This window comes from Meleagris gallopavo, chromosome 1, assembly GCF_905368555.1.
Source record: "Meleagris gallopavo chromosome 1, MGAL_WU_HG_1.1, whole genome shotgun sequence".
NCBI classification, from domain to species: Eukaryota; Metazoa; Chordata; class Aves; order Galliformes; family Phasianidae; genus Meleagris; species Meleagris gallopavo.
This window is the reverse complement of record NC_139404.1, coordinates 168599750-168621527: the sequence shown is the minus strand read 5'-3', so window position 1 is coordinate 168621527 and position 21778 is coordinate 168599750. Positions and strand designations below refer to the sequence as shown.

General features: G+C 40.1%; 1 protein-coding gene across 3 annotated transcripts in view; it reads right to left on the bottom strand.

Annotated features, from left to right (window-relative positions):
- Positions 1-79: 79 nt before the first annotated feature.
- LOC116217863 (uncharacterized) overlaps positions 80-21778 on the bottom strand; it is a 49543-nt gene continuing 27844 nt past the window's right edge. For 2 of the 3 annotated variants that reach the window (XR_014881030.1, XM_085215953.1), the window contains one exon: positions 14676-20491. Coding sequence is in view for 2 of the 3 variants with exons in the window: in XM_085215953.1 (XP_085072079.1) it covers positions 20433-20491 (59 nt within the window). In the remaining variant the exon portion in view is untranslated. Of the gene's footprint in view, positions 4688-11936; positions 12011-14675; positions 20492-21778 lie in introns of those variants that run through there. The other variant, XM_085215952.1, reaches the window with a different exon arrangement.

Here is a 21778-nt window from a genome sequence, read left to right as displayed (position 1 = left end):
CGAGGAAACACTTGCCTTCTGAGCTGCAAGAGCACACTGCTGGCTCATACTAAGTTTTTCATCCATCAGTACCCCCAGGTCTTTCTCTGCAGGGCTAATGGAAGTATTGATCATAGAATCATAGAATTGCTTAGGTTGGAAAAGACCTTTAAGATCATCAAGTCCAACCACAACCTAACCAAACTACCCTAACTTAACAACCCTCTGCTAGATCATTGCAGTATAGCTAAAAAGGCGATGTAGGTCTTCATATAGTTGTTAAACCTGGTTCCCAGGAGCTATTCACCTGGCTGGGAGATAGACGAATACAGTAATTTCATGCACACTGCCAAAACTGGACCCCTTCACAGCCAGGATGACAAACACTGCAAACTACAGCAGCTGGCAGAGAAAACACAGGAGAGTGAAGACCACATCATGGCGAGTCCATGATTGAGGGACATGCCTGCAGGAGGCTCCTGCCAAGAGGACAAGTACTGAAGCTGGCATTCCTGAAAATTCCAGGGGTGGTATAAGTGTACCAAAAAAAAATGCCAAAAACATAGAAGGCTTTTGACATAAGAATAGACAGGACTGTAGTTTTTTTTTTTCCTATTCAACATTTGTTTCTCTATACTCAGCCATTCCCAGTTTCGAAGACTTTGTGCCTTTCTTCTTTCATACATAAAACTTTAAGTAATAATACTTCAAAAAGTCTACATGTCAGACTGAATTCAACACCTCTCCTGGTAAATACATCCCACTGTGCCCCATAGCTTTCATTGTGAATCAGAAGAGATGACTAATGCCATAACTGCTTATTAAAAAGAAAATTAATCATTTCTTTGTGAGCAAAACTCTTAAAATTTTTTAACACTTTAAAACCGAGGAAAATTAGCTTTGATGAGATATAGCAGTGGCACTTGGTTTTTGTAAATGTAAAATAGCATTTTGTTCTCAGCAGCTATTGCTGATTTTTCTTTTTGCTTGACAGATGAGCTTATCAAGTGTCACTGACATTTTTGCAGTACTGTGCTAAAATATGCTTCATTTGCTACTCATTTGAAATCTTAAGATATGTGTTGCTCAAAAAGAACTCAAAGATTGATCCAGTAAATCATGTGGGCTGGAAATGCTTCAGTTTTCTGGAGACCTCTTGGTTTCACTCTCAGTGCCTACACCAAGAGCAGCAGATAACCTGGTGAATAGAGCTCTGTCCCAAACTGTGGAAAGTGATGATTTGAACATCCCCAAGCCGGTCCAGGATCTTCTGCAACCTGAAATGGAAAGTAGTTACACACTCTGTTCACCCTGTAAAGAAATTTGAGGAGGTGCTTTGCAATTTGGGGATTTTCTGAGCAAGAGCACTCTTAAATAAGAGAGCTGCATCTATTCGTTACCCTCTGGGCCTGTAAGCACTTCCTCTTCATATTCTTCTCCCTCATCCTCAATTCAAGCAATTGGTCCAAATGATTGCTGCAGCAACAGAACAAGGGGCAATGGCCGGAAAGTGAAACGCAGGAAGTTCCATACAAATACAAGTAAGAGCTTCTTTACTGTCAGTGACAGAGGGCTGGAACAGGCTGCCCACAAGGGTTGTGGAGTCTCCTTCTCTGGAGATATTCAAGACCTGTCTGGATGCCCACCTGTGTCACCTGCTGTAGGGAGCCAGCTTTAGCAGGGGGTTGGACTCAATGATCTCTAGAGGTCTCTTCCAACCCATGCAGTTCTGTGATTCTGTGATCTTTGAAGGTACATTCTAGCTGAACTATTCTATTCTATTCTATTCTATTCTATTCTATTCTATTCTATTCTATTCTATTCTATTCTATTCTATGCTGTGCTGTGCTGTGCTGTGCTATGCTATGCTATGCTATGCTATGCTATGCGATGCGATGCGATGCGATGCTATGCGATGCTATGCTATGCTATTCCATTCCATTCCATTCTTTTCTAATTATCTTCACAATTCAGGCCAATAATTAATTGATTGGTTTGTTATTCATCTCATAACAAAGTGTTGCGCTCTCAAGACACTCCTTTGTGCAGCACTGAAGCAGCAACCTCCTTACCTTCTCTCTTTATCCTTCTTACAGAGCCTATATGTGTTCATGGTACCAACAGTCAGGTAAGTTTTCCTATTGCATTAAAATCCTGTGACTGACCAAGGACTTTCAGTTCTCCCTTCATCTTTCTATGCTTTGTATTTTGCCATTTAAAATCACAAAATGGAAAAAAAAAATAAAAATCAAGCTGTGAATTTACTTGCAGAAATGCAAAGATGCCAAAGTACGGGAGGAACTTTCTTTTTCAAAATCACAGAATCATAGAATACCTTGGGTTGGAGGGGACCTCAAGGATCACCAAGTTCCATCCTCCTGCCACAGTCAAGGTTGTCAGCTGCTAGACCAGGCTGCACAGGGCCCCAACCAACCTGGCCTTGAGCTCCTCCAGAGACAGGGCATCCACAACCTCTCTGAGCAGCCCGTTCCAGTACCTCACCACCCTCTCAGTAAAAAACTTCCTTCTGACATCTAATCTATATTTCCCTTCTGTTAGTTTAAACTATTCCCCCTTGTCCTATTACTAAAATGCCTGTAAGAACAATCATATTTTTCCTCAGCCTGTTTTAAAAACCACTTTTACTTTTGCAAATACTCTAGCTTTTCAAGACATCTATTTCTGCTATGGCTAAGAGATAATAGTCTCATTAAGTTACACTGTAAGCCCTTTCAATACACATAATTAAGAAACATTAAAAGATTGTGGTGCAGATACCATTTGCTACTGAACATTTCTATTTCTTTCTCTCTTAGCAGCAGATGCAGGCTTGAAGTAACAACATTCACAGAGTGATATTTAGTTCCAGAGGTTATATTTGTAGTTTCTATTATGAGATTAAAGCACATGAGTTCCTTAGCACTCCAGAATTGCTTTTCCTGGGCTTTGCAGAATTTGAGGACTTTTAACTGCTCGAAAATAGTCTTAATATATCACATCACTGCCAGTAAATGTATCCTTTCATTGAAAAGATTTGGTCATTAGGTTTCTTTACTTTATGGAGATTGATGGGATTTACCTTACACTTAGGGCTACACAAATAATCGATTTTTCAGTTCAGAAGCAGAACACAGCTAAAGCCAAAACCAATATTTGGGGGATTTTCTTGCCAAAATGAAAAACCAAAACATTTCACTTTCTGGTTGAAAAGAACATTGAACTCAACCAGAAATCAAACGTTTCACTTTGGTTTGTTTTTAATAAAAATAAAAGAAAAAAAAGAAGGATAGAGTCACAAAACCAGCATGTAGGAAATTTTCCATTTCTACCTGGTTTCCCTGTGGTTGGCAGACTAACTCAGCTCACAGAATAGCTGAATCTGGAATGGACTTCTAGAGGCCACCTAGTTTAACTCCTCTGCTTAAAGCAGGGTCTACAAGAACAGCTTAATCTACAGAAACAGTTCCATCTGTAACCTAACTTTTCACATATCCTGGTTGGGGACAATCTTTCTGACTTTCTTCATGTGCTTGCAAAATTAGTTTACTTCTACCAAGCCTGAGTGACTGCAGAAATGTTGAGCAGTAAGTGAAACTCACTTCTCCTGGTGCAGGGACCAGGATCTAGGTTGTTACATTAATTAATGGGATGACAATCCTTCCCTAAAAGATGTTTTCTATTACAGAACAATAGAAAAAGTCTTAACAATTCTGCTGCTTTTGTTGCAAAGAGAAAATAACATAGTAGAGAAGATGGAGCGGTTCCTACACTGCTGAAAAAGGTTATATAAAGCAGACTATTCATATTTTTTTACAAAGTATAATACTTTAACTTTTTGCTATTTGATTCCGATTCCACAGTGAGATTCTATTTAAGATGAAGAACATCTTGAATTATGAGACTGATCCTTCTGCATTTATTCTCCCCTCGCTCCCAGTCATCAGAAGAGAACTGTGTTGGAAGAGGCTACACAGGCAAGGAGGCTCTGCTCCTGCAAATGTCAGACCGCACGCTGCTGTACATTTGCAGCCAGCTCTGTTGTCAAGACTGGCTCTAAATGGGAGCCTCAGTGTTCAGGGTACCGTGAAGCTACATTGCTTTGCTTCTCTCATTATCATAAGCTTGGCCTCAATTGAACTGTAGGAGAAAGTTCTACCTTGTCCACTTTGAGGGCATGCTGCTAACAGTCGCTAGGAACAGGATGTTGAAGTCAGCGCAGCCTCAGATTCCGCCCTGATGAGCAGAAGTTTTGGCTGCTCATTTGGAGCACCCTGCCTTCAGCTCATCCCTGGAGAAAGAGGCCAAGCATGCCCTAGTGGTATGACATGTTACTTGGCAGGGACCAGATCCAGCCGCTCCCTTGCGTGCATCTTCATCTGGCTCCCCTTTTTAATTAGGAAGTCATATGACACAGCCTGTTTCCACACTTGAACTGTTGCACATTTAGCTGGGAGGATATAGAGAATGACTTAGGTCAGTATTTGCTGGGGAAGACCGGAATTGCTGCTGTGGTGTGGCATTGGTGGTATTGGCAGGGAGCAGGTTGGAAGGCCCAGATGACTTCTCCAAGTTCTTTTTCTGACAGTATGTCTCTTCTGCCTTCCTCTGAAGCTTCTTACCCTTGTTTCTCATCTTCCACGGTATGTTCAGTTCCAATGCTGGCAGAAATGGCACTGCAGAAAATCTACAGATTTTCCAAAGGTTCAGTCTGTAGGAAGAAAAAGCAGAGATGAAGGGCAGCTCATCTGCAGATGCACAACCAGCTTCCTTCGTTGACATAGTCATAGCAGTTCATTCACAGTATACAAAATTATTGTGGCATGTGGTAGATAGGAGATCTGAGTTTCTATTTAGTTTTGAGTTGCAGCTGAAGAGTACAAGATAGTTCCCCAGTATAAAGTATCTCTCTCCACGTTGTTCTCACAAGTAACATGGTTCTAGTGTTTGGCAACCCTGCACACAGCAGGGGGGTTGAAACTAGATGATCATTATGGTCCTATTCAACCCAAGCCATTCTATGATTCTACGACTCTATAAACTTTGCCCACAGCCCCAGATTTAAGGCTTTATTCAATCAAGGCAGTGTGGTCGCGTCTTTAAGTGGATCATCAGATTGCTGATATGGTGGCATGGGATAGAGGGAATGAAATGACTTCTCAGACAGTACCTTTCAGTAAGTCATTAGCAAAGAACCCATGATGCTGAAATCTGCACATTATACCTCTTATTGCTGCTATGTAAAACAAAAAAAAAAAATTGGCCTCTATTTTAAGCATGACTATAACATGGTTTATAGACACTGTGCAGACTCGAACAGTACAATTTTTTAAAGCACCTTTACCGAAACAAAGAGAAAGTATTAAAGCTACTCGCACATTCTTCTGATAAATGATTCAGAAACTGTTGGACTCTACAAAATTAGTCATTTATTAAAAGGTGTAAGAATCATTTCTTAACCTATTAATGAATGCATTCTACTGTAAAGTATGACTAACTTCCCATAAATAGAGATCAAATTTGTGGGTGCACACAGTCACTTCGTTACCTTTTTGCCATAATTTAATCTGTTTCTGTGCTGTGCATGGCACATCCAGGAACTCAGTCTGCAGGTGCTCAAAGGCGTGTACTGAGGGCTCACAGGCTGGCTTCTTGAAGGAAAGTCTCTTCTCGGAAAGCCTTGTGCTGTACTTATTTGGAAGGTGGGGAAAGTAACAGCAGCATCTCATATGTTTCACCAAGCCTAAACCTGTTCCCAGTCATGCTGTTAATCTCAGCCTCTTTTTAACTCTTGTGGCTTTTTTGACCCAGCCTTAATTTTATATTTAGGCCATTTTCTTGTAATGAGTCACAGCTGTGACTGTCATTTTAGTTCAGTGAAATGTGTTGACAGGACCAAGAATAGCAGCTGTCTGTTAGACCCGTACCTAACATGTTAATGGAGACACCAAACGTTGGAAATAAAACCAAAGGCAGTGAAAGTCATCTTTAAAACATAATGAGTACTTTTTCTCCCCTTAAATGACAGCAGATGTGTTAAAAATGAATTTCACTGTGGATTATCCTGCCCAGATGAGCTTAAGGAGATGAGTTTGATTGTATAAACTTTCTGCTGAGTGGAGTGAAAGAATGAAGGATATTTGCACCTCCTCAGGATTTCCTCAGCAAGCTATCCTAGTTCACACAAGCTAAGAACTTGTCCCTTCCAGCTTCATTAAAAATAGTTTAGCATGAGATTTGAGAGGAGGTTGGCCTAGCTGCAAATCTTAAGGTACTACAGCTGACTCAGTTATGGGCAATAAAAATTTCCAAAGACAAAAATTTTAACTTCTGCAAGAGCTGCTGTTTTGAGACACTTTGATCAATGGTGCAAAGGCAAGATCACACCCAGTAACTACTGGGGTTCCTCAAAAATCAGTACAGGGGACCGTTCTGTTTCTCCACCTCTTTATTAACAACTTGAGTGATGGGACAGAGTGTTGTCTCAACAAGTATGTGAATGATACCAAACAAGGTATGGCAAGCATTCTATCATAGAATCATAGAATCACCAAGGTTGGAAAAGACCTCTATGATCATCCAGTCCAACTGTCTACCTGTCATCAATATTTCCCACTAAACCATGTTCCTTGGTGCAACATCTAAATGTTTCTTTGAACACCTCCAGGGATAGTGACTCCACCACCTCCACGGGGAGCCTGTTTTCACGCATAACCTCTCTCTTGGAGAAGAATTTCCTGAACCGAAGTGCAACCTGAATCTCTCCTGGCACAACTTGAGGCCATTCTCTCTAGTCCTACTGCTAGTCACATGGAAGAAAAAGCCAACTCCCACCTTATCACAACCTCCCTTCAGGTAGTTGCAGAGAGCAATAAGGTGTCCCCAGAGCCTTATTTTCTGCAGACTGAACAATTCCAGCTACCTCAGCCACTCCTCAATAAAAGTTGTGCTCCAGACACCTCCATTGCCTTGTTGCTCTTCTCTGGTCACACTCCAAGGCCTCAATGTCTTTCTTGAAGTGAAAGGCCCAAAACTGAACACAGTACTCAAGGTGTGACCTCACCAGTGCAGAATACAGACAGATGATCACATCCCTACTCCTGCTCCTCATAGGAGCATGATTTCTGATACAAGCCAGGATGCCATTGGCCTTCTTGGCCACCTGGACACATTGCTTGCTCATGCTTAGCCGAGTGTCAACAAATACTCCCAGGTCCGTTTCTTCTGTACAGTCTTCCAGCCTCTCTGCCTCAAGCCTGTAGCATTGCCTGGAGTTGTTGTGGCCACAGTGCAGGACCTGGCATTTGGTCTTGCTGAGCTTCATCCCACTGGCCTCAGCTGAGTGACACAATCTGTCTGTAGGGCCTTCCTACCCCTAGGCAGATTGACACTTCCTGCCAACCTGGTATCATCTCAAACTTAATGAAGTTGCACTCAGTGCCCTCATCCTGGTCATCAATAAAGATAATGAACAGGACAAGCCCCAGTACTGACCCCTGAGGAACGTCACTCAAGACCGTTGCCAGCTGGATGTGACCCTGTTTACCACCACTCTCTGAGTCTGGCCATCCAGCCAGTTCTTCAGCCAGCCAAGAGTGTACCTGCCAGCTTCTCCAGAAGAATACCATGGGAAACAGTGTTGAAGGCTTTGCTGAAGTCTAGGCAGACTACGTCCATAGCCTTTCCCTCATCCACTAGGCAAGTCACTCGATCATAGATCATTTTGGTCAAAGAAACACACTCATCAGCGGGGTCACCACTCAGAGGAACATGGACAGGCTGTAGAAGCAGTCTGATAGGAACCTTATGAGGTTCAATAAGACAAAGCCTTGCATCTGGGATGGAAACAGTCTGTGGACTGCTTGCCTGTGAAACAGCTATGCGTAAGAGGATCTGGTGGGAAACAAGGGCAACATATCCCTGCAGCAAAGGTCAACCTTGTTAATGCAATGGTCTACATCAGCAAGGTAATGTACGTTCAGGAAAGAGATTCTCTCCCTCAGCTTGACATTTATAAGACTGCATCTGGAGCACTTTTTCTCTAAGCTCAGGAGAGGGACAGATAGCAGGAATTCACTCGATTAGGCTCGTTGGGAAACCCATCTGAACACACATCCACTTCATGTTGGCTGGATTAGTGCAATAGGATTGGTGATGACAAAGACCTCCAAGCCTTCAGAGGAACGCAACAGGCTTTTGAGGTATTTAAGACAAGTTATTATTGTTGAGGTGATGTTACCTGATTAACTTCTGGACTGAGGTGGTGCAGATGTCTTATTTTATTTGGTCTACTAATCATTTTTTGTGTATGGAAAACTTCTACCACAGCCACAAAGTTTTCCACAGCTTAGAGCACGAGCATGTAGTAGTAATGGGATACAGATAATAATGACAAATGATGACTGAGTCCTCTGTGCTTGTCAGGAAAATTTCAAATGACTTGACAAATCCTTAACTCTACAAAACCTGTCTTAAATCAGTAGATTGGAAGAATCAAACACATACAGATAAGAGCCTTCATTAATCTGATTGAGTCACTGGTGTTTGTACAAGTTGGAGAAGCTGCGGGTCCCCCTGAGGCACAGTGCTAAAGCACTTCCTCCAGCATTTAGACTGATGTCCCTAGTGCCTTAGTCCCTAGTGCAGCTCTGCTCATGCCATCCTTGAAAGAGGTTCAGCCTGATCCCAGTAATATGCTGTTTTTAGGACAGATCTTGAAGCAGTTTATTAATGCTGCATAGGGAGAAGCGATTAGGCCCAGGAAGTAGCAGACACTAAATTCATTATTGCCCATTCAGGAAGCCAGTCTGAGCTCATCAGTCTCACACAACATTGTGGTGAACCATGGTAGGAAATGGGAAAAAAATAGCGGTACAGTAATTTATGCTATGCTTTTTAAAAATAGAAAAATAACAGTAATAATTACTATTATGCTACCCCTGATTATACAGAGAAATAGTATACCAACTTTGAGGACAGACTGCATCCAGATGGCATGGAGATTTATTCAGTTCTAGACAACACTGTATGATCATGATGGACCTAGTCAACAGATTTAGAGAATTTAGAATGAGGGGAAACTTGAGTCCTCTTCTGAAATAACCCACACTGTTACACCCCCTCACTTTTACTTGGGTTCAATAAATCGGGCCTGGCTAAAAGCTTATTTTACAAAATGGTATCCAGAAATGATAAACTCACCATTTCTTTCCATGGCAAACACATTTTTCTTTCTGTACTTAATTCAATCAAACAACCACACTTCTAGCTTGAAATCTTGATTTAATTTCTTATTTGAAGGTCTCCGATTTCCACATCTGGACACTGGCCTGAATTCTCAACTATGCTGAAATCTTTTTCACACACACTTTTTTCTCAAGAGGCTGTGATACCTATTATGGAACTTCTCCAATATTTGGTCATATCTAAGCCTTGGTAGATCTAACTCTTTAAGACTTCTCCTGTAAAGCATTTTCTCCAGACCTCAAATCATTTTCATGGCTCTTTGTGACCTTGGACACAAACACTGCACTCTAGGGAACCTCTGGAAGTATATGGGCTGAACCCATTACAGCATGGCTCTGCAATAGTTACTCCAGTAAGAGATAATAACAATGGAATGGCAAAGGAATCTGTTTCCCAGGAACAGTGAGAGGTTCCTTGAGAGATGAGTTCAAGATGCTCTCTCCAAATATGCATTAGGGAGAGTTGAAAGCATCTGCAATACAAGTATGTTTCCAGTTCACTATGGAAAGATAGAAAATAGAGCAACCAGGAACACTGTATCTAAAAAATGAACTTGTATTTATGAGCCTGTGTTCACAACAGCAACGACAGTCAACTCACTGTACCACATGTCAGTAAATAACAGGCAATGTTGAGATCATATTCTTCTATTATTAGAAATGTAATAATCATATCTTGCTTAAATTTGTTGCCACCTAGAAAACAGATCAAGAGTTAAGGTTATCTACAAATATTCTGGGCAGAAAACATAATTAGGACTGTAATTAGAATTATCGTTTGGTAGGCAATGTAGACAAGCTTGAGGAGATAAGCCACTACCTGTTGCTGTTGAGGGCTAAAGTGATTATTAAGCTCATATGTTTGGGCCATGTGTTTTTCTGGCAATGTGAAAATAATGTTGAATAGCTTCCAAAAACCTAAGGCAGGACTGCAGGTTGTTTCTCCTAAAAAAATTTCATGGCACAGCAGTATCAGCTGCATCAGACAGGTAAGGTGCTTGCATGTGCCGGTGCCTTCTTGCAGCTCTCCAGCACCAGCTTACTGAAGCATGGGGGACAAGGCAGTAAAAATGAGTATACACTGCTTGCTGAGCAAAATCCCTCTATTCCCTCCCAGCATGCCCCCTGGGGCCTATGCTTTCCACCTCAGTGTATGTTGGGATGTTACTTGATTAAACTGACTGACTGATCCAGAATACAAAGTCAGCTCCCTTCTTTCCTGCTGCAAACCAGTAGCACTCCCTCATTGGTTTGATGCCACTGAGTTTTCTTCCAACTTGATGAGTTGCTTAGTAGGAAACCTTCATTTTGTTTCCAGAAGCAGAAATAAACTGAGCAGTGCTTGCTTTCCTTTAGATAACTGATCTTTTTCTTCCCCCAAAATTATCCAATGGACCTGTTTTTATCTATGCACTGTTTACTTTCCAGGTGGCTTTCCATGTTTGCAGCTCCATGGTGGTTTTTTTGTTGTTGTTGCATTTTTTTTGTTTTCACCTCAAGCTTTTCCACAAAATACATAGAGATCCTGGGGCTGGTCCCTGTTTTTGAGTGGGTATATCAGTTCCTAAGGCAGAAAGGAAGGCCTCCTCATGACTTTTTCTTCTCTTGGTTCTGTTTTGACATTTTATCTTCCTCCACATGATTTGAACAGGAAGCTGTAGGGGCAAATATTCTCTCTGCCTTTTGTCCTTCAGTTTCACTATTTTTAAAGCATCAGTTCTCTTGATACATGTCTCCACATTTACAGGATAACATGAAGATGGCAGAGCTTCTCTTATTACAAATTCCACCATGTAGAAGAGGGCCAAGTGCTGTTCCCCTTACTTAAACATAGCCAATGAATCAATTTATAGCAACTATAATTCCAAAAGATCCTCAGATACCTCACAGTGGTTTTTCAGCATGAATAGGTTTTACAGCTGGGTGAGGTCTTAAATTACAGAGAAATTTATGCTTAAACATCTGCTCTTAAATGTCCTTCAGCCAGTTGACATGGTTACAAATCCATCCACAGAACCTCCTGGAAGTTATAAAAAACTTACTACTGTAGTTTAACATTCTAACGTATTTGTTATTCCACTGGCAGTCTGGGTAGCAGGAAGGAAGATGACAGGAAATTTTAGATTCGTGTCAGGCCTCCTCATTTCTGATTATTTCTTAGTGGTAGGAAAAAAATCCCTCCTCTTGTTTCCTCTCTACAGAATGTAAAATCTGCTCAGGAGCTGAATTAGTTCAGTGTTGCTATGAATACAGTTTCACATACCCTAGCAGGTAGGAAAGCAATGGCTACTCATTTATTTATGCTTGCCCTAAAACTTCTGATAAGGACTTGATGAAACACATTGAGGCAGGTTGACTCACATAATAAAAATATGTTCTCGACACAAAAGCTTCATAGTTGAGAGCTGAAACTTAAAAATATGTGTATATATGCTTGATACCATGAGTAGAGCCTCATTCGAGATAATGGAATAAGCATGTCTTCAAGTATTGCTGAATTTTTCCCTGCCCAGTCTTATTTAAAAAAGAAGATAAATACAAAGTAACCTAATTAGAAGATTCATCAAGCCTTCAAGCAGACCAGCCAGGCTTAACATAGCTGTCCTCCTAAGTGGGGGTTTATGGAGTCGTTCTCCATGGTGCAAGTCTTGTCAATAGAGATGATGGTCAAATAACCAGATTCATTATTTAATTTAATGGTGTGTTGACACTGACCTCATTGCTGTTGTATTTCAGCATCTTCACTGTTTGTCTTTCCGGTGAGGTAGGCCATAGAATCTTCTTCAAATCTAGTGGTATAAAAATTCCTCGTTACATAAAATTTCACTCTTGCAGATTTCTAGAATTCAGAGACTGACTTCTTACAGAGGCAGATAAGGAAAGAAATAGGACAAGATGGAATTGTTTTAAGCTAAGAGAGGGAAGATTTAGATTAGATGTTAGGAACAAATTCTTCACTCAGGGAGCGGTGAGGCCCAGAGAAGCTGTGGGTGCCCATCCCTGGAGGCACTCAAGGCCAGGTTGATTGGGCTCTGGGCAGCCTGAGCTGCTGGTTGGCACTGCCCATGGCAGGGGGTGGGGACTGGATGGGCTTTAAGGTCCCTTCCAACCTAAGCCATTCTATGAGTCTATGATTCATTGATAGAATAACGGTAGTAGCATTAAGATTATGTCAAAGAAGTCATGTCTGTCATTAAGAAACTATTCTTTTTGTTATAGTAATTATCTATGTTGAGGGGAAAAAAAAAGCGGAAAAAAAAAGCTATCTTTCACTTGGAATTGTGAACTTCTCCTGATCAGCTTCATCTGAGTTGTATAAATACTCAAAATAGTTTTTATTTTCTATGCCAAAACTCCTTTTTTTTTTTCATAAGCCAGTCCATTTAAACTTGAATAGCTCCTTTTACATTGATGATGTGGAGTTTCTATTTCTGCAACAGAAACAGATTTAACCCCATAATTTCTTTGAACATTTTATATAATGGCTTTCTTCTTAAAACAGGTTGTTCAGCATTGAAGTAAAGCTAGTACCTCCTATGGCTATACATTCAAAAGCGTAGACTGGTAGTGCTCAAGATGGAGTTATGTCACTTGACACAAAGTGAGAACACAGCATTTAGAACCTAAAATCTCTGTAATGAAAGACTAGAGCCCCACACCACACTTAGGAAAGCCATTTAGATTACTCCCATTAACTTTAGCCGTACATATATTAAGCTGTCACATTTTAACTCTTTCCCAGAAAAACTCTTATATTTGACACATGCTGTGGCTTTTCTGTATGCACTGAAGAGCTGTTCTCCATTATTCTTAGTTTGGACCTTTTGTAGGCTTTTGCTGCACTACCATGTGGATCTTCCAAGTCTGGTACAAGCGCAGAATTGGAATAAGATACTGCACTGGAAATGAAAACAAATAAATAAATAAAGTGATGTGTATCAGAAGAAAAAAATTCTGCATTAAATACTCTTTTGCTAAGTTAGAAATCATGGATCTCCATTTTTTCTTTTGAAATTTATTTCACAAATGTTAGCTAAAAAAATAATAATAACATTATATAGAATTTAAAGAAACTCTACATGTCCAGCTCTCAGAGAGTCTAGGTGGTGATTATAAAGCCTAAAAAGAGTCACTGACCTTCTAAATGAACCTTAAATCAATGGCTAACTTGTGCTGATTTCAGGGATGTGAAATCATACTGTAGAAGAGCAAAATTAGAGCCTAAATGCTATGCTTGGCTGACTTCAGTCTAATCAAATTCATTTAACCCCATTATTTTCTTCTCTGTGTATCACAGACGAACACAATGGAGCCCTCTTGGCAGGAGGCCAGCTCAAAGCCATCTATTACCCTCCATGCTGAAGTTCTGACAAGGAGAACAAGGCAGCTGTCCTTACAGTAATTGATATTGATGGCTGAGGTTAGAGCCCATCCAGCCAGCTCAGGACTTAACAACACACAAAGAGAAACTCCAGCCCAGCTCCATAGCAATAGGGACAGAATTGGTCTAGAGGCAGCTGATGATGAAATGGGAGCAGATCTGTAATGTCCTTCTTTTTTTCTTTTTTCTTTTTTCTTTTTTCTTTTTTCTTTTTTCTTTTTTCTTTTTTCTTTTTTCTTTTTTCTTTTTTCTTTTTTCTTTTTTTATTTGTTTGCCTTTGGAATTATTTAGATGGGAGAAAAGAAAAACGCTGCAGTTAAAATTGGTAGTAGAATTAGGATCCTTCTTTTTCATTTCTTGGATGTGTCCCCACATTGCCTTTGGACAGGTTGGAAGAGGCAAAGGTGAGGCTGGCTGCCTTCCAGCATGGGACACAGTGGCCAGGTGTCACATCCTAGCACAGTACTGGGATGTCCATCAGCTCAACCCCAGTTGTTTCTCAGCCTCCCCCAGCATAAGCCTGTGATTTTGTGATTCTGTGATTCTGTGATTCTGTGATTCTGTGATGCTGTGATGCTGTGATTCTGAGTCCTGCACTAAGCACCATTCCAAAGCTTCTCACTAAATGCCTGGTAAGGTCATTTTCAGTGGTCTGTGCTAATTTCTTCAGATGCCTACAGATTTCAAACATTTTTCTGCATTTACACAATGCTAAAAATTAGCTCTTGCTTTCCAAATAGCTGCAGTTATTTTAACCAGTAAAACCAGTGATTTGCATTGGTGAAAACTAAAGTGATTTTACCTGCTTGTAACATGATCTGCATTTTTGCTTTCAGCTTTACCTTTTGAACATGGTAGCATATAATCCATTCAAATGAAAAGCACTTCTCCTATGAAAGATCATAGAATCAGAGAATCAGAGAATCACAGAATGGCCTGGGTTGAAAAGGACCACAATGATCATCGAGTTTCAACCCTCCTGCTATATGCAGGGTCGCCAACCACCAGACCAGGCTGCCCAGAGCCACATCCAGCCTGGCCTTGAATGCCTCCAGGGATGGGGCATCCACAACCTCCTTGGGCAACCTGTTCCAGTGCGTCACCATCCTCTTTGTGAAAAACTTCCTCCTAATATCTAAACCTCCCCTGTCTCACTTCAAAACCATTCCCCCTTGTCCTATCATTATCCACTCTTGTAAACAGCTGTTCCTCCTCCTGTTTATATGCTCCCTTAGATGAATGAACTCGGATTAAAAATGACTCAAGCTTGAAATAAAAGGAAGTAGAGACAGTATTCACAGTGTAAGAGACATAATCCAGAATTTTCTGCAGCATTTCTTGGTGTAGTGTTTGACAGTTCAGGGTTGCAACCTGGAAAGCCAATTCTATCTTGGGCTGCAGAAAAAGGGAGATGATCAGCTGGGCAGGGAGTTGACTGTCCCCCTCTCCTCTGTCCCCATGAGGCCTCATGTGGAGTCCTGCATCCAGGCCTGGGACCCCCATTACAGAAGGGATGTGAAGCTGTTGGAAAGGTCCAAAGGAAGGACACAGAGATGCTCAGAGGCCTGGAGCATCACTCTTATGAAAAAATGGTTGAGGAATTTTGTCTCGTTTAGCTTTGAGAAGAGAAGGCTTTGGGGAAATTTCCTTGTCTCCTTCCAGTACTTGAAAGGGAGCTTATAATCAGGAGGGGGAGTGGCATTTTGCATGTTCTGATAATCATAGGACAAGCTTCAAACTAGAAGAGAGGAGATTTAAGTTAGGTATTAGGAAGAAATTCTTTACTCAAAGGGTGGTGAGGTACTGGTACAGGCTGTCCAGAGAAGCTGTGGATAACCCATCCCTGAAGGCACTCAAGGACAGGCTGGATGAGGCCCTGAGCAGCTTGAGCTGCTGGATGACACTGCCCATGGCAAGAAGTTTGGAGCTCGATGATCTTTAAGGTCCCTTCCAACCCAAGCCATTCTATGATTCTATGATTCTGTGATTTAAATCGTGAAAGGAAAAGAGGTCAAGGGGAAAACTGGATACCATAATCCTATGTCATACTCTGTCCTCTGTCAGTATAGTGGCAGCTACTGTGCTGTACGCTGGTTTCCCTGTGCCTTCATGTATTACCTTTGTTTTCTCCCTCAGTCTACTATTAGCTATTTTTCTCTAGAACCCAGAAACTATATTTGCATGGAGAGCAAAAAATCTAGCACTGGTGGTATACTAAACTGCACCTCAGAGCAAATAACAGCAAAATCAGGTGATTTAGAGCATGTCTACTTTAAATCACGTTCTCGTTATGAACTGTAAGGGACAAGTAACAGTTATGGAACAGAGTGCTCCTACTTGAGGGGCAACAGTAACCTCAGAAGAAGAGGTGGAATATGTAGTTGCTTGAGGGTTAAAGATCATGTGAACAGTGATTAACATGAGCTGCTCTACCTCCTAAGAGTGCTTTGTCTTTTGTCTATTGTGAAGTTGTAGAGAAGTTCGGCACTGCAACATGCACTGTCTATTAAAATAACATAATAAAAATAATAGTGTCTTTTGTTGTTGCTGAGTAAAGTACTTTACTAAGCGGATCCTTGAGAATTACATTCCCTTCTTGACCCAATTCTCTTCAAAAGACTGAAAGACAAAGTTAAGTGTATCACACTCCTGAAATGAAAACAGTGTTCAAACTTGCTCTATTATTTCTGGTCTCACATTTAGCGATGTTCCCTTCCAATTTTCCCTACTTTTACACTTTTGGAACCTTTTAGCACAAAGGGAAAAGAACAGAGTCTGTCAGAAAGAAAAGCCTGACTGTGCATCCCAACTTTTCAGGAAGACAGCAAATCTCTGAATTATTACTCAAAAAAACCTTCTTGCAATGCTTTTGCTTTCCCAGCCTATTCTCTACTGTCACTGCTCTGTAGTCCTAATAACACAAAGCATTTACTCAGAACAATTTATCTGAGCTGATAATTATTCAATGATGCAGTAACACAAAGTTCCAAGACAGAATATAACTGTAATAGTTACCTTTAAGCCACTTACACAACAGATTCAAAAGGTTATGTTCTCCTGTGCAGAGGAGCAGGGTTGGATCTTGGGAAACAAACCCACAATGTATATATGTATGTACACATTTTATGTCTCAAATAATTCCAGACATTCGGCATTTTTTCCCTTCTTTGTGTTAGCAAGGTACATTTGAGACATCATCATTGTCTCTAGGGAAGTAACAGCTAGATTGTGAGTAGAAGAGATGAGTAGAGGATGTTCTTTTGATTACAGTTGTATAATTCATGAGCATACACCCAGTGGTGTGACTTTCGGACCAAAAGCCATTTATGACCAATTTACACAAGGCCAAAGTGAAAGGCCATGGTGAGCTCAGTCTTTGTGCCTTTGACCATTCCTAATTCCCAGCTACAGAAGGAAGCCGTAAAACCCTGGGCCTACAGCTAGCAATGGTAGTGAGAGGACGATTGGACTAGATGATCTTGTAGATCCTTTCCAAACTGGAGACTCTATGATTCTACAGAGAATGCCATGTCCAGAAGACCTACTGCCATTTCCTCCTGGGAACATCTCCAATGGTATCCATGCTTCTCAACCCTCTCAGATGTGCCATAGGTGTCCTGTGCTTGTCAAATGTGGAAATTTTGGCTATGTCTTCTCCAGTAGGAAGTGTCAATATCCTCATTGAACACTATATACAATGTCTCTTGTCCCTCTCTTTGCAAGTTCACCTGAATCATTTTTATAGCTACTTGCCCCATCTGTTCAAGAGTTTATCACTCCATTCTTTTTTTTTTTCTTCTTTTTCTTTTTTTTAATGTCTTTTAATCCTTACTTATACATATTTTTACATTCTGCCTCTAGGCTAAAAGCTTCTTTCCTGGAATATCGTTTCTCAAATCTCTCTGTAGAATTTCCTTGTTCTATGAATTCCCCAAGTACAAGCCTAATATTTTTTGCTCAGGTGTTCACATATGGAGCCTTCCTTTGGTTCTTCCTTAGACCTCACAACAAATCATTGCCATCATTCACAGAGGCATAGTCTATGTGAATTGCCCATTTCTGCCAGATTCTATTAGTAACACCACACAGGAAAGTTCACTATTTCCATTGTTTTTTTAAATACTTAATAATTAAAAAATAACATTTTTATCTACTTTGGAAACAATGTTATTGACTGTCTAGAGATTTGGATCTTCCGACTTCCTCTTGTTTTTTTAAGCACTGAGGATGTCTTGAGGAGCTGTGTGAACATCATCCATTTTTCTGAGCAAAGGGGATTCTATTTCAGTACCGCTTTCCAGAGATATTTGGCCAGAAGTGAAGTGTTGGTGTAAAAGATTGACATGTTGTAGTCTGAGTTTTAATCTTAAGGTTCACAGACAACAATGAGAGCACAGTTATACCGTTAGTGTTCAGATATTTTTCAGTTCATATTTTTACAGTGATGCAGATGGGTCTCAGCCCAACATTTCATGTGCTTCACCACCACAAGACAAATGCTGGTTCATGACTGTCCTTTATGTGATGAGAACTGGAAGGAGGTACAAAAATCATGCCCCTAGTTTATTGGTCAGGACTTCACCTCAAGTTAGAGTAATTCATCATATCATAGAATATTGTAGAAAGGCCTGAGTTGAAAAGAAGCATAATGATCACTTAATTTCAACCCCCCTGCCATGTGCAGGGTTACTGAAGAATAAAACCACTCATAACATTTAATTGTGTGGATGAAAATCTTTTCAAAACCATTTCATTCAGAGCTCTATTGTCCAGATAATGTAAGGAATCCCAAATTAGAGTAGCTGATGGACCTGTCGGAGCTTCACTTTCCAGCTGTTCTTTAAAAATGAGCAAGTTACTGATACCACTAGTCAGCGGACACTACATTATTACAGAAAGCAACGAATTTAAGTGTACTGCCAGTATTCAAAAGGTCACAGAGAGCTAACAAGAGCATTTATCTCCATATCCAAGATTATTCAAATACCATTAAATTGAGCAGTGAATCAGAATTTTTACTACATCCTGTAGAAACTCATAGATGAAACCTACATTGTTAAAGACACAGTCTTCACAGGACTATCATTCCCACCAAAAGATTTTAATTCCAGTTGGCGCTCATTTTTAGATCCATTATTCTCAGATGTTTAGAGAGACGATGTATTATTGTCTGGAAAAGTAAAGCCCTGAATTCATTACTTTCCTGTCAATAAATTCACCAAGGGAATACAGCCTGTGGACGTGTGCATGGGTATCATACAGGGTTTCAAGTCCATTGTCATGTACCAAGGATGAGGTCAGTTAAGGTGGAAGAAGTAGTTGCTCTTCTGAGAAGATGGGGGGACACAGTCCCATGGTATTGCTTCATAGCCTAATTTATTCACAGTTACGTGCTTGACAGAATTTAGATGACAGCTTATAAAGCTGTATTTCAGAGTTCACATTATAATTCTTTCTTTGCTTGGTGCTTGAAGCTGCATTTGATAACTTCAGCTTACTACCAGCTTAGATAACACATAGCTTCTAATGTGTTAAATTAATAAGGTCAAATCTAGAGGACTGGTGAAATTGATTTTGCTGGTGCAGATTTGAAAAGCTTGTGTACAGGATTTTGGACTTTATTCACTTGGACTGAACTTGTTGAAGTTACTAAAGGTCTACCAGTGTAACAGAGAAGACATATTTTTCCTTTGATGATGCACTAGCAAAAACCCAGAGACCCTTTTCTTGTAAAGACCAGATGTGCAAAATGTTAGGCTATAGTGTTGCATGGCATTATAAGGCCCTGTGAGGCAAGCAGAGTCCAGTGAATTTTCAGTGAGACAAGAACAGTGGCTCATTCAAATCACAGGTATATGCTATTTTTGGAATACAGTTGACTTTTCCTTATTAGGAAAACATTAACTATTTAAATAGGAAGTCATTCTTTCCTCAGTATATTCCCAATTTGGCTGCTTTCAGCAAGATTTAATTCTTTTCACTTGCCCAAACTTTCTTTTTTTCATTGACCGTAGCACTCCTTAAGGAAAGTGCATTTCTCTCTCTGCTTCTGCACGAGTGGAAAAGGGTGGCCTGCTGGGAATGATGACAGACCCCATTTCTTGCCAGGAGAAGAAGGAGTTGAGGCAGGCAAAAGAACAGTGAATTTGCAGACTTCACTTGGTTTTCTGTGAGCAAAGCACATAGCAACAGACCTTGCAAGAACAGCGTGTCTGGGCAGCATGCTCTCCATGTTTTCCTCCCATGTAACTTCTTCACTTGAACATCCACAAACATACCCTGGAGTTTGCTGGACCAGTGATTTTCAAGGAAGAACCATGACAGTGTTAATTCTGTGCCTTCCACAGAGATTAAGCAGAAGTGTTTTATTAATAACAGCTGGAAACTTTGTTCTGGCTCTCCTTTCCTCTTTTAATCTGAACCACATCTAATCACTACAGCAAGGCTTGAGGTCAAATCAGTCCTAAAAACATCACTCCAAGATGGGTTTTGTTCTATTCATACCAATCCATTTTTGCACAAAAGTAGCAACTTACTAAATAAATACCTACTGACGTGCATCAGCATAATATGTAAGCAGTAAGAAAAACTGTCTCAGTCCATTCTTTATATAATTTACTGAGAGGGTGAGATGGTAGAGTTGTACAACACGACTTTTCCTTATTAGGAGAATAAAATCCATTCCATTGGAAAGTTTCTCTTGGTCATCTCTTAAAGTAGTTCAGATTTTCTCCAATCTCTTCTTGTTATTTAAGAGGAATGTAATTCACATCCATAACGGTCATGGATTATTTTCTGGAATAGATCTGTGGCCGGATGGCAGGCATACATTATACGAAGTACATGCGTGGTAAAATCAAGCAAGGACAAGTGTAGCTCCTATTCTTTTCTGAATGAAAAAAAAAAAAAAAAAGATAAATGAAAGAAGTAAGCCTCTTTTCTTCAGTATGTGTTTATAGTCCCAGCTGGAGATCAGCATTCTTCCAAATTCCATTAGCATGGAAACTTGAATGGAATTTGGTCTAAATTATTTAAGACTTTTTTCTTACATTGAATCTAACGCACTTTCTGAAAATTTTGCTGGGTTTAACAAGAATCAAACTGGAACAACCCCATTCAAAGCTGAACTTAAACCTGAACTGATCCAAAATAGATGCTGGTTTGGCTTCCTGGCTCACAGACGAGACTTTATGTATCTTGACTCCCTTTGAGATCTTTGGAACCAAATCCGTTGTGAGATTTGGGTTCAACTGGGACATAGTTGAGGTTGTCCCACAGCATTAGTATTGCTTTACAGTATTCCTCTCATAAAAAGAAAGCAAAATTGAATGAATTAATGAAAAGAAGGCTTCTTCATTTATGAAACAGAGGCTTGTCTAGGGAAGAACTCTCAGAGCCAGCCCCAGCAAGTACCCCAAGCTCATTTTGTGACTTTTAGAACAAGAAGGTTAAATTAAAATTTCAGAGTCAAAAGTTCAGATTTTTTTTTTTAATATTTCAGCCATTGTCCTGTATTTTTCCATCTTGATCCAGCTTATAATATCACTCTACCCAAAGCAACTCTGTGGGACTGTAAGAGCTGTGGGAGCTACTAGGTTCAACGTCTTTTTGGGAAGTTCAAAATATTTTCAAAAGATTGCTTTGTTTCCACTGTTTCATCACAATCTGGCCGCACCAATCTGAACAAAGCCAATGGAAAATATGCATTTGAAAGTCATAATGAACTAGCAGAAAAAGAGACAGAAGGAGATTGTTTGATTTTTATTTTAATTATTGTTTCCATGATTATGAGAAAATATGATGGTGAGAATCTTCCTCTTCTCATTGACTCATTGCATCTGTAACTAGTCAAGAAGAAATTGCAGATAAAGAATGGGTCATTCAACCTTATTTGTCCATGAAGATATCTACTGCAAGGACATTTTTTTCCCTCTCAAAAATCTCTAATGCTTCATTTTACCAGACTGCATGAATGTTATAAAGCAGTTATCCACTTAATTTTTAAACTTTTAATACTTAATTTTTTTAATGAATCCACTTTTGTTTGCATCTGCTCTGGTTTTGCTTTCCACAAATATTTGTGCAATTCATTTTGTTAGAACAAAGTAAATACTGACTAAAAGCACTTAAATATACATGCAAAGGAAATTTGAAATTGGCTTTCTGCAAGGTTTCA